Source organism: Rhinatrema bivittatum, chromosome 7 (assembly GCF_901001135.1).
Source record: "Rhinatrema bivittatum chromosome 7, aRhiBiv1.1, whole genome shotgun sequence".
In the NCBI taxonomy this organism is placed as follows: Eukaryota; Metazoa; Chordata; class Amphibia; order Gymnophiona; family Rhinatrematidae; genus Rhinatrema; species Rhinatrema bivittatum.
The window spans coordinates 105,944,409-105,957,584 of NC_042621.1; the positions used below are offsets into that span (position 1 = coordinate 105,944,409).

The 13,176-nt window shown below is 45.2% G+C and overlaps 1 protein-coding gene across 3 annotated transcripts in view; it reads left to right on the top strand.

The window, feature by feature from the left end:
- The window catches only part of WDR59 (WD repeat domain 59), a 283,191-nt gene that overhangs the window by 214,072 nt on the left and 55,943 nt on the right, over positions 1-13,176 (top strand). The window contains exon 20 of one of the 3 annotated variants that reach the window (XM_029608876.1): positions 7,398-7,585. The exons of the other annotated variants lie outside the window; for them this stretch is intronic. Coding sequence (XP_029464736.1) covers positions 7,398-7,407 — 10 coding nt within the window. The 3' untranslated portion in view covers positions 7,408-7,585. Of the gene's footprint in view, positions 1-7,397; positions 7,586-13,176 lie in introns of those variants that run through there. 3 annotated transcript variants of the gene reach the window in all.

The window sequence follows — 13,176 nt, forward strand, 5'->3', positions numbered from 1 at the left end:
ATGTTTCGAAGTCTCTAAACTTTCCGCATCAGGGGGAATAATAATCATAATTGTCTTCAAGCAGCATCTGAAACCTAAAAAGCAAACACAGCAGATTTCAATGCCCATTACGCAGCAGGATGTCCACTATCTTCATGCCATGTAACTCTCGTCTAATGACGCTGTCGTGTCGGGGATCATTTATTCAGATAGGGGAGCAGCCACTGAAGCTTACAGACTGATATGTAGCATGCTTTAAATGGATTACAAAATAAATGTATTATAGAGAACCTATGATTATAAAATTTGTAGCTTGCTGAGAGCAGATAGCTTGATAAGAGGCATACTTACATAGCCATGTGTATGATGGTGTTTTATCTTCACTAGTAAGAGTAAAGCTCAGCGCATCTGGCACAGTTTCAACAAAGATGTTTCTATTTTTCCATTATTGAACAGCATACAGGATCTGGCTTGTGATTTCCAGTTCTGCGTTTGTGTGCATGTTTCTATGTATACTTTATAGTCTCTCTGTTCCTTATTTGGTGAGGGTCTGCTAGCATGTAGTTTCTGTGTGTAGGGATATGTAGCAGCCTGGCTTGTTCCGTTTTCCTAGTAAGAGATGTATTGATGTTGGTCTAATATTTGCATTGTTGCCTTTTTCATAGGTCGGGTTGCTACTGTTTAGGTATGGGCTTGGAACTCAGAAAAGCCAACACTCAATCCACATTACAATAGGCCTAATAATATATTGGTTCTATGTTTGTTTTTTGCAGGGTTTCAGCAGTGCATGTAAATATATACATATTGTGATATTTTTACTTCAGACTGTATTTTGAATGTACTTTGTCATGTAAAATCAGTTATTATGCATAGTTTTTAATTGTGTGTGGAGAGGGCCATGGGAGGAGGTTATGTTGCAAGGCCGTAAGGTTCACCTAGATCACCTAATACCTCTGCACAATCCCTGATTGAAAAAATAACAAAAGTTAAGGAGTGGATTTTATAACAGGCGCACGCGCGCACATGGTCGCACCGATTTTATCACGTGCTCGTGCCGGCGCGCGCCTGTTATAAAATCAGGCGACTGTGCTCACAAGCGTGCCGGATTTTATAATCCACACACGCATGTGCAGGTGGCGCGGCAAGGGGGAGTGAATTGGGCCTTCCCCAGTTTCCTCCCAGTCTGCTCCAATTAAGGAGCGGCCTGGGAGGGAACTTCCCCAACCCCCTGTCTATCCTTCCTTCCCCTTCCCCCTCTCCTCCCCACCCCCTAAAGCTTAACCTACCTTGCTTGTTTTTTTATTTTATTACTTGCTGCTCCTCGGGAGCAGAAGTAATTTGCGTGCGTCGGCTGGCTGCTGGCACGCTCTTCCCCCGAGACAACAGCTAATGACCGCTGTCCCGGTCAGCCTCCGCCCCACCCCTCCCCACCTCTTTGAAGAAGTCCAGCATTTGTGCGCGTGCCGGGCCCCTTTGAAAATTCGCCCTGCGCGTGCAAAGCCCAGCCACGCCGTAAACCCTGGGATTTACATGCGCAGACCTTTTAAAATCCGGGCATAAGTGTAAAAAATAAACACAATGAGGAGGAGGATGCAGCATAGTAATTCTTTGCACATAGCTGCAAGAAAGTTAGCACCTGCCCTTGGTGGAGTGTGAATGAGAGGAAAGGGGAATGGAAGGTGTGAGGGAGAGAAGGGAGCGGGTGAGTGAGTGGAAAGGAAAGGGGAATGGTGGTGATAGAGGAAAAGGGGAAAGGAAGAGGGAATGTGAATGAGGAAGGGTGGAAGAGGGGAGTGAGAGGACAAGAGGAAAAGAGAGGGAAGTAGAGTGGGAGCAAGACTGTATGGGCTAGTGTGAGTGGGGAGAGAGTCTGCCACACACAGACCCCCACCATTATTCCCACTTCTCCAGGGGGCGGATGCTGGGGAAGGGTGGGAGTCAGGATCTAGGGTTGTCAGCATCTTAGAAATATTATCACTGCCGCTCTATCTACCATTCCTGCATTTCAAATTCTTTTATATTATTCTTTCTTGTCTTATTTTGTGAATAAAATATGGAAACCTTAACCCCTGCCTCCCTCTCTTCCTCGGTATTTGAAATCATTGAAAGACACAGACTGCAAGGGACTGCCACTTAGCAGAACTGGAAGGCGCACCCCCTGGGTGATTTGATTTAATCTGCACTGAGCCTTTGGTGTGGGAGAGCTTATTTTATCCCTTGCCTCAGGCAGCAGATTACCTTGAGCCACTCCTGACAACGGAGGAAAACTTTAAGGAGGCATTGACAGGATGGGAATGGCTAAATGAAACAGAAGTACAGTGAACTAAACTTAAAGGAGACTTTTAAAAAAAAATGATTTCTCTGTTGTAATATTTTTATTTTATCTCTCTTTATTGATGTAATCAATGTTACATCAAGAAAAACTTGACATTAATGATATAGTGGATGAAGAAAAAGACAATCAGAAAAATATATTGAAAAAAAAAAAAGTCATCCATATAGTTTAACTTCTATATGGGGGGATTATAAAGAAAATTATAATTTAACCATAAACAAATATACTGGTCAATTAAGAACATAAGAAGTACCATGCTGGGTCAGACCAAGTGCACCGAGTCAAGCATTCTGTCTGTGGCTGGGGCTAGTCTGGATCTCAAGAACCCATCAGATCACCAATAGTCTGTTTCTTATATTTCACTCCCAGGGATAAGCGCTAGCTTTTAGTTGTCCTTCAGGAACTCATCCAATCCTCTTTTGAGCCCCACTATGTTAGTAGCCTTGACCACGCCCTCTGACAACAGATTTCATAGCTTGATTGTGCGCTGAATAAAAAAAATACTTCCTACAATTTGTTTTAAATCTGTCAGTTGCTAGTTTCATGGAGTGTCCCCCAGTCCTAGTGTTGGTTAAAAGGGTAAATAACCATTCACTGTTTACCTGTTCCACCCCATTCATGATTTTACACATTTTAATCGTGTCCCCTCTCAGTCAGCGCTTTTCCAAGCTAAAGAGCCCTAATCTGTTTAGCCTTTTCCATAAGGGAGCTTTTCCATCCCCTTTACCATTTTTGTCGCTTTTCTCTGCATATTTTCCATGTCCACTGTGTCTTTTTTTGAGATGGGGTGATCAGAACTGTACACAATACTCAAGGTGAGGTCAAACTATGGATCTATACAAGGGCATTATAATATTCTCAGTTTTATTCTTTATTCCTTTCCAAATAATTCCTAACATTCTGTTTGCTTTTTTAACCGCCACCACACACAGAGCCAAAGATTTCAAAATATTATGCACAAGACTCTGAGATCCTTTTCCTGGGTGGTGACTCCTAACATGGAACTCAGCATTGTACACTTGCTGCGGTCCCGGTTGCTGAACTTGCGACTCGGTCCTTACCTTCCTCTGCCTTGGGGTCCCGCAATCGTGTCCGGTATTTTTCAGGCCTTCTCGGCCCTCTCCGTGGCAGCGTCTCCACAAGGGAGACGCCGCCGAGCTCTGCGTCTGAGCTCCGCCCTCCTTAGGCTCGCGCGGACGCAAGGGGAAGGCAGTTGGAGGCGCAGGGGCATGAAACAGAGGCCGGCCCCTGAGATGACGTCAGATGCCGGCAGGATAATAAAACCCGGCGTCTGACTGAAGTCGTTGCCTTGCAACAGAGTTCTTTCTAAGGAGTGACTGTTGCAGTCCTTGGTCCTGTGCTCCTGATTCAGTTTCCTCACTTGTTCCAGCCTCCGCTCCTGATCCAGCTTCCTTACCTGTTCCAGCCTCCGCTTCAGCTTCTGCTTTCCAGCCCTTGGACTGACTTCCTGGTTCTTGATTTTGGTTCGTATTCTGTTTCTCTTTGCCTGCTGCCAGTTCTGATCCTCGAGACTGTTCTCCACTCAGCTGGACTTCTGCTCGGGGAGATTGCTCCTAAGTCCCAGCAGCCCGGGACCTCATGGGCTCCCCCCGGGGGGATCACGGGCTTCCAGTGGCGAAGCTCCTGCTTGGTCTCCCAGCTCCGTGCCGCCTCCCGGCCGTATCATCTCAGCGGAGTTCTCTTCTCACCCCATCTTCATCCGCACGGCCGGCCCAAGGGTCCACTAACCCCAGCGTTAACACTTGTAGTTGGGATTGTTCTTCTCTATGTGCATTACTTTGCACTTGTACACATTAAATTGCATCTTCCATAAGATCCTTCTGTAGTTCTTCACAATCTACTGCTATTTTAACGACTCCAAACAATTTTGTGTTATCTGCAATTTTGGTCACCTCACTCATCGGTCATTTATGAATATGCTGAATAACACAGGATCCCAATTCAGACCTCTGGGTCACTCCACTAACAACCTTTCTCCATTTGGAAAATTGACCATTTAGTCCTATCCTGTTTCCTCTCTTATGCAGTTACTAAGCCACAATAAAACACTGCCGCCCATTCCATGCCCTTTTAAATTCCTGAGGAGTCTCTCCTGAAGGACTTTGTCAAATGCCTTCTGAAACTCCAAATACATTGTATCAACCAGCTCAACTTTGCCTGTTTACTTACTCAAAAACATCTAGTAAATTGGTAAGGTAAGACTTCCCTTTGCAAAAAAGCATGTTGGCTCTCCCCCATGTCTGTTTATGTGGTTAGTAATTTCATTTTTAAGAATAGTTTCAATCATTTTGCCTGGCACCAAAGTCAGACTCACCGGTCTATAGTCTCCCGGTCACCTCTGGAGCCCCTTTTAAAAATTGATATCACATTGGCCACCCTCCAGTCTTCTGATACCATGGCTGTTTTAAATGACAGGTTGCAAATCACCCGAAACAGGTCTGCAATTTCCTTCAGAACTCCTGGGTGAATGCCGTCCGACCCGGTGACTTGTTAACCTGTAGTCTGTCAGTCTGAGTTATTAGGGCCTGCAGTTTCACAGAGATTCCATCTAGTCTCTCAGTCATCGCTATCAAGAAAGGTTTCCAGTGTGGATATGACTCTGACATCCTCCTCAGTAAAGAGAGAGGCAAAGAATTCATTTAGTTTTTCAGCTGTTTCCATGTCTTCCCGACCACCCCTTTTACCCCTCACAGGCTTTTTACTTTGAATGTACTTGAAAAAAATTGTATTGCTTGTATCTACCTCTGTGGCAAGATTCTTTTCAAATTCTCTCTTAGCCTGCTTAGTTACTTCTTTACATCTAACTTGCCAGTGCTTATGCTCTTCCCTATTTTCCTCATTTGGGTCTGCTTTCCTTTTTTTGAATGATGCCTTTTTGCCTTTAATTGCCTCTTTCACCTCACTACTAAACCATGCTGGCAGTCATTTGGTTTTCCTTCTGCTTTTTTTAATGCACAGAATACATTTTGTCTGGGTCTCCAGATTGGTAATTTTAAACAGCATCCATGCCTCCTGCAAGTTTTTAACCTCATGGATTGCTCCTTTTAGTTTTTTTTCTAACAAATTTCCTAATTTTATCATCTTCCTTTTTATAGTTAAATGCTGCTGCAGTTGTTGCTCTTAGTATTTGCCCTCCAGTGATTATGTCAAATTGTATTACATTATGATCACTATTGCCAAGCGGATCCATCACCTTTATCTCTGGCACCAAGTTTTGCGTGCCACTGAGAAGTAGATCTAATATAGTTCACCCTTTCGTAAGTACCTGAAGCAGGCATTGATGGCATCTAGGAATTATTATTATTATGTTGCCTGTTTTACTAGCCAGTCTGATCTCTGTAACCATTTTGCAATCTGTTTCCTCATCCTGGCCAGGCAGGAGGTATCCCCACCACTACACTCTTCCCTTTAACCCTTGGAATTCCTATCCATTAAGGATTCCAGAGTGCAGTTTGTTGCTTGCAAAACGTTTATCCTGCTTTACTCTATGCCATCCTTAACATATAGTGCCACCTCTCCACCAATTTTATCTGCACATGTTGATATAATTTGTACCCTGGTATCACAGTGTCCCACTGATTATCCTCCTTCCACCAGGTCTCTGAGATGCCTATCTTGTCTATATCTTCCTTTAGCGCCATGCATTTTAGCTCTCCACTCTTATTTTTCAGACTTCTGGCATTTGCATGCAGACATTTTAAAGTAATTTTATCTGTATTTTTATGTTCCCACAACCTGCTCATGATCATATGAGACATTTGGAATCATTTTTATCTGTGTGCTCTGAATTTAAATATCTGGGTGTTTTCAGCTTTTACAACCACCTCTCTGTTGGGACATTCTTGCTTACTTGGTTTGCCAGGATCCTTAGAAGATTCCTCCCTCTGTGCACTGCTAAGTGACTTCAGCTTCCATCTCCTTTTTAAAAGTTAGCGCCAGCAACCTAATGCTTCTGAATATCGTACCCATTAATTAGTCAGTCAGTTCTATCTGGGGAGAACTCGAAAAACCTTCAAGCTGGCCTGGATCAAAGAACACAATCTTAATGTCACACAAACTAATCTGACATTTGCAAGTGTAAAATAACGTAAAAGAGGCACCTAACACCAACACTCTGTCTTTTCATCAAAAATGATTTCCGCCTTAACTGAGTGCCCTAGAGACATCAGGAAATAAGGCGATTTTATGACCAAGAAATAACATATTAAAGACTGAAAAACATCTGAGCCTAGATTTATTATCCATTTGAGAATCCTGCAAGAAGGCTATCAAATCTCCAATAATGTCTGAAGATTGGGAATTAAGAGGTGTGCTAGTTGTGAGATTCGCACTTCCCCTTGTCTTAAGATAAAACACCTTAGAGCCTGGGGAGAATTAAGATGGAACTTTCAACGAAACTGTATAGAATTGTTTTAACCTATCTAATGGAATGACCATAGAAGATTTAGAAAAATGTACAAAAAATGTAGATTGAATCTTCTTGAACACTTTACAAATTACTCAGTTTTACAATGCAATAAATCTGAATCCTTAAGAGCCAAATCTGTTTTATGTAATGCTTTGCATTGTGTATCAAGGTCCCCAGCTTATCAATATGCTCTGCAATTAATTGTGTCTGGGAATTCACCTGTATCTGCAGTTCCCCCAAAGGCCAACAGAATATTGTCAACCCTCCCAGTTAGATTTTTCTAACCCCTTAATGGAAGACCATAATGTCTCCAATTTAATAGGATATAGTTTCTTCAGAAGAGCATATGGTAGAGTCAGTAGCACCTCACGGGACAATTTCATCATGAATATTCCTTGGACCTGCTGATTCTACCTGTGCTTTGACACCAGCCCCTCAGACTTTGCAAACTGCTCTGCACCAACATGGGGAGGAACATGAGAACTGAGGCTCAGGGAGATAGCAGTTCCATCCAAAGCAGTGTTAAAAACATCTAATGTCCACCAATATTAGATGGGAGCATGAAACCTCCAATTGATGGTTGACTCATGGAGAGGGGCCCCAGCCCTGGATGGGTAGGACCTAATTGATTTCTTTCTCTTCTTCCCCAATAAGGAGCAATTGAAGGAAGCTCAGGAAGATAAGTACATGGAAGATACAATGCTTACAAACCAGTAGCTCTCTTCACTGAACGGTCTCCTAGAGGTGCCCTCTTTGGCTCGCAGCTTCGGCTATGCAACGCTGCATTTTATCCCCTAAGCTGGCACCTCAAGATTAAGTCAGACGCCAGGCTCAGGATATTGGGTCTTCCCCATGGCAAAAGGACAGTGTCTAGATGAAGGAGCAACAGCCAGGCAGGTATCTCCTCTTGCACCGCTCCCATATTTTTATACCTATAAATTAACAGTAGTGTATCTGACCACACTAACATTTTTGTGTGCAGAACTAAACTACTACTAGAGATATATGTTAAAACATCACAAGCTAAGTGATACATAATTGTTTTAGTTTAGAAAAACTTTTAAATAGTTATAAACTAATAACAAAAGAACAATATCAAAAGGAAAAATAGTCACTGTTCGGGGTTGTTGCTCCAAAGAAAAGGCAGCATAGGAGTAGGTATAACACATTTCATGAACTCCCCAAATGAAGAAATAGGCAAATCACAAGCACATTATCACATTCCTAAATTACATATTACTGCTATTATTCTTCATAAATATGATAATTGCAAGTGAAAACAAAGAGGTTAGTTCTTCCATGCAATGCTAATTGCATGGAAGAACATTGAAGGCAAAGTTGCCATTTACTAATTCATTATCATGCATTGGCCTTAAAGAGGTAAACCAGCTATGTCAGGACACTGAACTCTTTCAGCAGGGCCAGCAGAAGGGGCGAGCGAGATGGGCATCCCCTCCCCTCGGCCCCATTGCAAGAGCGTCGGGATTGCCGGTTAGCCTGACGGTGCTCCTGCCTTTCAGCCCCACTTCAGTCATAGCAACAGTGCTAACTCAACGTGCCTTGGGTGCATTGTTACATAGTTGTGTTAAATGAAGAGTCTGACCATCTTTTAATTACCTGTGGAAAGTTTCCGTGCGATAATCTAGAGGCAGAAAAAAAAGCAACTCCATCTGTACACAATGTAGTAAGGTAATAAAAAGAAACTCATTCCCACAAATATACCGGCCGATACAGTAAAGTCCGCGGGAGACCTCAACACTGGTAAAATTTCTGAATGTTTAGTCAGATTTGAGACCAGTCAGTACAATCATAGGTCTTATAAAAACCTCTTTTTTTATTTTATTGAAAACTCTCTTTTTTGGTTTTTAATTTTTCTTTAAAACGACTTCTGTGCTGGTCAGCTACTTTCAGTCTTATTAATGCCAAGGTTCTGGTGCCTCGTTAATTGATTGATTAAAAAATGCTTTTTAAGCAACATTGTAACCATCGGAGCCAAGACAATATTATAACAAATTATTGCAGTCTGTACAATTGTTCCATGAAGCCCATACGCCAGTGAAACTTTTATCGGCAACTTATAGGCGTAAAGTTACTTTCTCACAGGACAAGCAAGATGGTAGTCCTCACATATGGGTGACATCACAGGATGGAGCCCAATCACGGAACACTTTTGTCAAAGTTTCCAGAACATAGACTGGCCCCCTACTGGGCATGCCCAGCATGGCACTAACCCTGCAGCCAGCAGGGGTCCCCCTTCAGTCTTCTTTTTTCCACGCAGCAGTAGCCATGCAGTTAAGGAGCTCTGCAGAGATTCCTGACAGGAATTTTCCTCATGGAATTACCCCCTACAGGGGTCCCTCCTTTAACTTTTCCAAGCTGCGGTACTCCGGTAAGTTTTTTATTCATTTTCCGTCGATTACCGTCAAGTTTTGCCCTCGTGGCCTACTGGCCGTTGACTGTTCCACGGCTTGATTTTTTCATGTCCATGGTGTCGGGGTTCCGTCAGTGCCCATACTGTAATCGCACCATGTCCATCACAGACCCCCACAAAGTCTGTGTAATGTGTCTCGGACTTGAGCACGATGTCCTGACCAGCACCAAATGTGCCCTAATGACACCAAAAGGTCGCAAGGCCAGAATGGAGAAGATGGAACTTCTCTTCCGCGCTCATACCCCGACTCCGTCCATTGCATAGATGTCGTCAGAACTGGCACCATCAACTTCGCGCCAGTATCGACCACCGGCCAGTGACCGTCCGGCATCGATGACATCTCGGCCTTCGACACCCTCTACTCCCCCTCAGGACCGAGGGGATCGTAGAGAGAAACATCGCCATCGAAAGTCTTGGACCATCGAGGGAGGGAAATCATCAACCTCGCCATCGTCTGAGCCGCCGTTGAAGAAACCCCGTCCAGAAAAGGCACCGACCTTTTCGGCGAACAGGTCACCGAGGCAACCCTCACCCGACAGTGTATCGGGAGCCGTGACTCCGCCTTTAACGATGGTCCCTCCGGCTATGCCTCTGCCTCCTTCTTCTGTTCTGGAGCCGGGGCTGCTTGCTCCAGGTCTCCCAGAACTGGACCGGATGGTTAAGGAGGCCATCGACAAGGCGATGCAACGACTCCAGATTCCTCTGGCACAGACATCGGTGTACTGATTGTGGAACCGACCACCAACCCGATTCCTGCAGTGTTGGCACCGCTGCTCTCCAGGATGGAAGCGCTCATTGCCGCGTTTCCACCAATGGACCCCGGGTCACCGATGGCTCCGGTGCCCTCCCCACTTACTCTGTCAAAGAGAGGGGAAACACCGTTCCGCATCCCTCCATCGGGAGTTCTGCCTCAGCCATCGATGCCAATATGTCCATCGCCACCGGTCCAACCATCGGTGCCGATATGTCCGTCGGCGCCACCGAGCCATCCATCGATGCCCTTGATGCCTGTGCCAGTGCCTTCGATGCCTTCATCGGTGTCTCCAATTATTCCTTTGATTCCTTCGGAGCCTAGACCAGGACCTTCAGGTATCCCACCACTCCGTCCCCCTCTAGTTCCTAGAGGGGCGGATGCTGATCCCTATGATACCTCTACTGATGATTCCTTGCCAGACACCGATGATTTGCCTTCACCACCTTCACCCTCTGAAAGTAGAAAGCGTCCTCCTCCTATTTCGGCAAGAAGGTGGGCCTGGCTCAAGTCTTCCGACCTTCGCCCTGAGGTACAAGACAGGTTATCCGACCTGCCCTGTGTAGGAGATAATCTGTTTGGGGAACAGATTCAACGGACGGTGGCGGAACTCAAGGACCATCATGAGACCCTAAGTCAGCTCTCTTTGATGCCTTCTGAGTACTCCTCGAAACAGCCCTTCCGCAAGGACTCTAAGAAGTCATTCTTCCGCCCAAAGAAATCCTATCCGCCACCATCTAGAACTCGTTCTACGAGACCGTTTCAAAAAGCTCAGTCTTGTCAGATACGAAAACAAAAACCGCAACAAGCTCCTCAACCAGGTCTTGCTTCCGGTTTTTGACTTCTGCATAGAGAGCAGCAGCCAGCTTCCCTTGCCTCACATACCTGTGGGAGGTCGATTGTGCCATTTCAACAACAGTTGGCCCTCATTCACCTCAGACCAGTGGGTCCTGGCAATCATCACTCAGGGTTATCATCTGAACTTCCTCTCCATTCCACTGGACTCCCCACCTCTACCGACGTGGAGAACTTCCGATCACTCCATCCTTCTGGAACAGGAGATCTCCCTCCTCCTCCAGTCCAAGGCAATAGAACCAGTACCCTCCTCTCAGCACGGACTAGGGTTCTATTCCCGGTACTTTCTAATCCCCAAAAAATCGGGAGGCATCCATCCAATTCTGGACCTACGTGCCCTCAACAAGTACCTCCAGCGAGAGAAGTTCAAGATGGTAACCTTGGGCTCGCTTCTTCCTCTTCTGCAAAGAGGAGACTGGTTCTGCTCTCTCGACCTCCAGGACGCATACACTCATATTGCGATAACCCCATCTCATCGCAAATACCTCAGGTTCCTAGTAAGCCCCAAGCATTACCAATACCGAGTGCTTCCCTTCGGCCTCACGTCTGCACCACGAGTCTTCACAAAATGTCTCGTAGTGGTTGCAGCCTTCCTCAGAACCCAAGGTGTTCACGTCTACCCCTATCTAGATGATTGGTTAATCAGGGCCCCCACTCAGCAAGCTGCCCTGTCATCCCCTACACCTTACCTTGCACACTCTAATTTCACTAAGATTTCTTGTCAACTATGACAAATCCTACTTAGTCCCATCTCAAACCTTATCGTTCATTGGGGCAGACTTGGACACCTTGCAGGCAAAGGCCTTTCTCCCTCAACAGCGAGCTCTCACGCTCATATCTCTCGCACGCCAGCTGCAGTTTCAGCACTCCATGACTGCATGCCACTTTCTCATCCTCCCGGGAAAAATGGTGTCCTCAGTCCAGGTCACACCAATGGCCTGCTTGGTCATGAGACTCATGCAGTGGACTCTAAGGTCACAATGGACTCAAAGCATTCAGCCCCTGTCGACCATTGTCCACGTATCCAACTCACTCCGTCAGTCTCTTGCCTGGTGGGCAAATCAGATCAATCTCCTCCAAGGCTTGCCCTTTCAGGCTCCAGACCCTCAAATAACTCACACCATTGATGCTTCCAACCTCGGATGGGGAGCCCATGTGGCAGATCTGCAGACACAAGGATCTTGGTCTCCAGAGGAAGCCAAACACCAAATAAATTTCCTGGAGCTTCAAGCAATCAGATACGCTCTCAGGGTTTTTCAGGATCACCTCTCCAATGAAGTCATCAATATTGCTTACCTGTAACAGGATGTTAGTCCTCACGAAACCCGCCCACCGCCCTGCGGCGTTGGGTTCATAACGTTTTCTTATTTTCTTTTCGGCACTACCTGTAGCTTTTTAACAAGACTGAAGGGTGACCCCTGCTGGCTGCAGGGTTAGTGCCATGCTGGGTATGCCCAGTAGAGGCCAGTGAAAGTTCTGGAAACTTTGACAAAAGTGTTCTGTGATTGGGCTCCATCCTGTGATGTCACCCATATGTGAGGACTAACATCCTGCTGTCCTGTGAGAACACCTGTTACAGGTAAGCAACATTTGCTTATCTTAGAAGAAAATTTCCTTCTTTGGAATTTAAACGGTGCTTAACAAAGCTGCCGCAACGCCAAGAGACATCAGAAACGCCGACGTTGGCAACATTTCACTAGATTGCTGCATCAGGGCAGTAGCACAGAAGTCGTTTTAAAGAAAAATTAAAAACCAAAAAAGAGAGTTTTCAATAAAATAAGAGGTTTTTATAAGACCTATGATTGTACTGACTGGTCTCAAATTTGACTAAACATTCAGAAATTATACCAGTGTTGAGGTCTATTTTCCTCTTGATAACATCATTCACAAATGTTAGCAGTCTTAGTTATCCATATTATACACCAGCTCAACTGATTGTCCTGAACAATCGTTCAGCATACATGTGCTCTCATAGTCCCTTGGTTAGCCTAGGGAACCCTTTTTTGCATGTTTTCTTATGCATGGGTATTCTTTTTGAGCATAAGTGCCCAATACTATTGAGGATCTTGTACAGTGAGAAAATAAAATCACAGTCCTGTGGTTGTACTCAAAGGCACAAGGCACACTAGACTTGTTTTTGAAGTCTAGGACTTTCTCAACCAGCAATCCCAGGCAGCATTTCTGTTGGTCTGTGGATGGGAATTGGAGGAGGCAAAAAAGGCCTGCCCTGCCCTGCAGACAACCAGCAGAGACTTTTCCTAATGTGATCCCCAGCCCTGCAAACCTTTTTTTTTTTTTTTTTTTTTCCAGTTAGGGCTAGTCCTGAGGCTGCATCTCTGGGAGGGGAGCAGCTGAATGCTAATGAGCTGGTGTGAGCTGCTCCACCTCCTGATTAG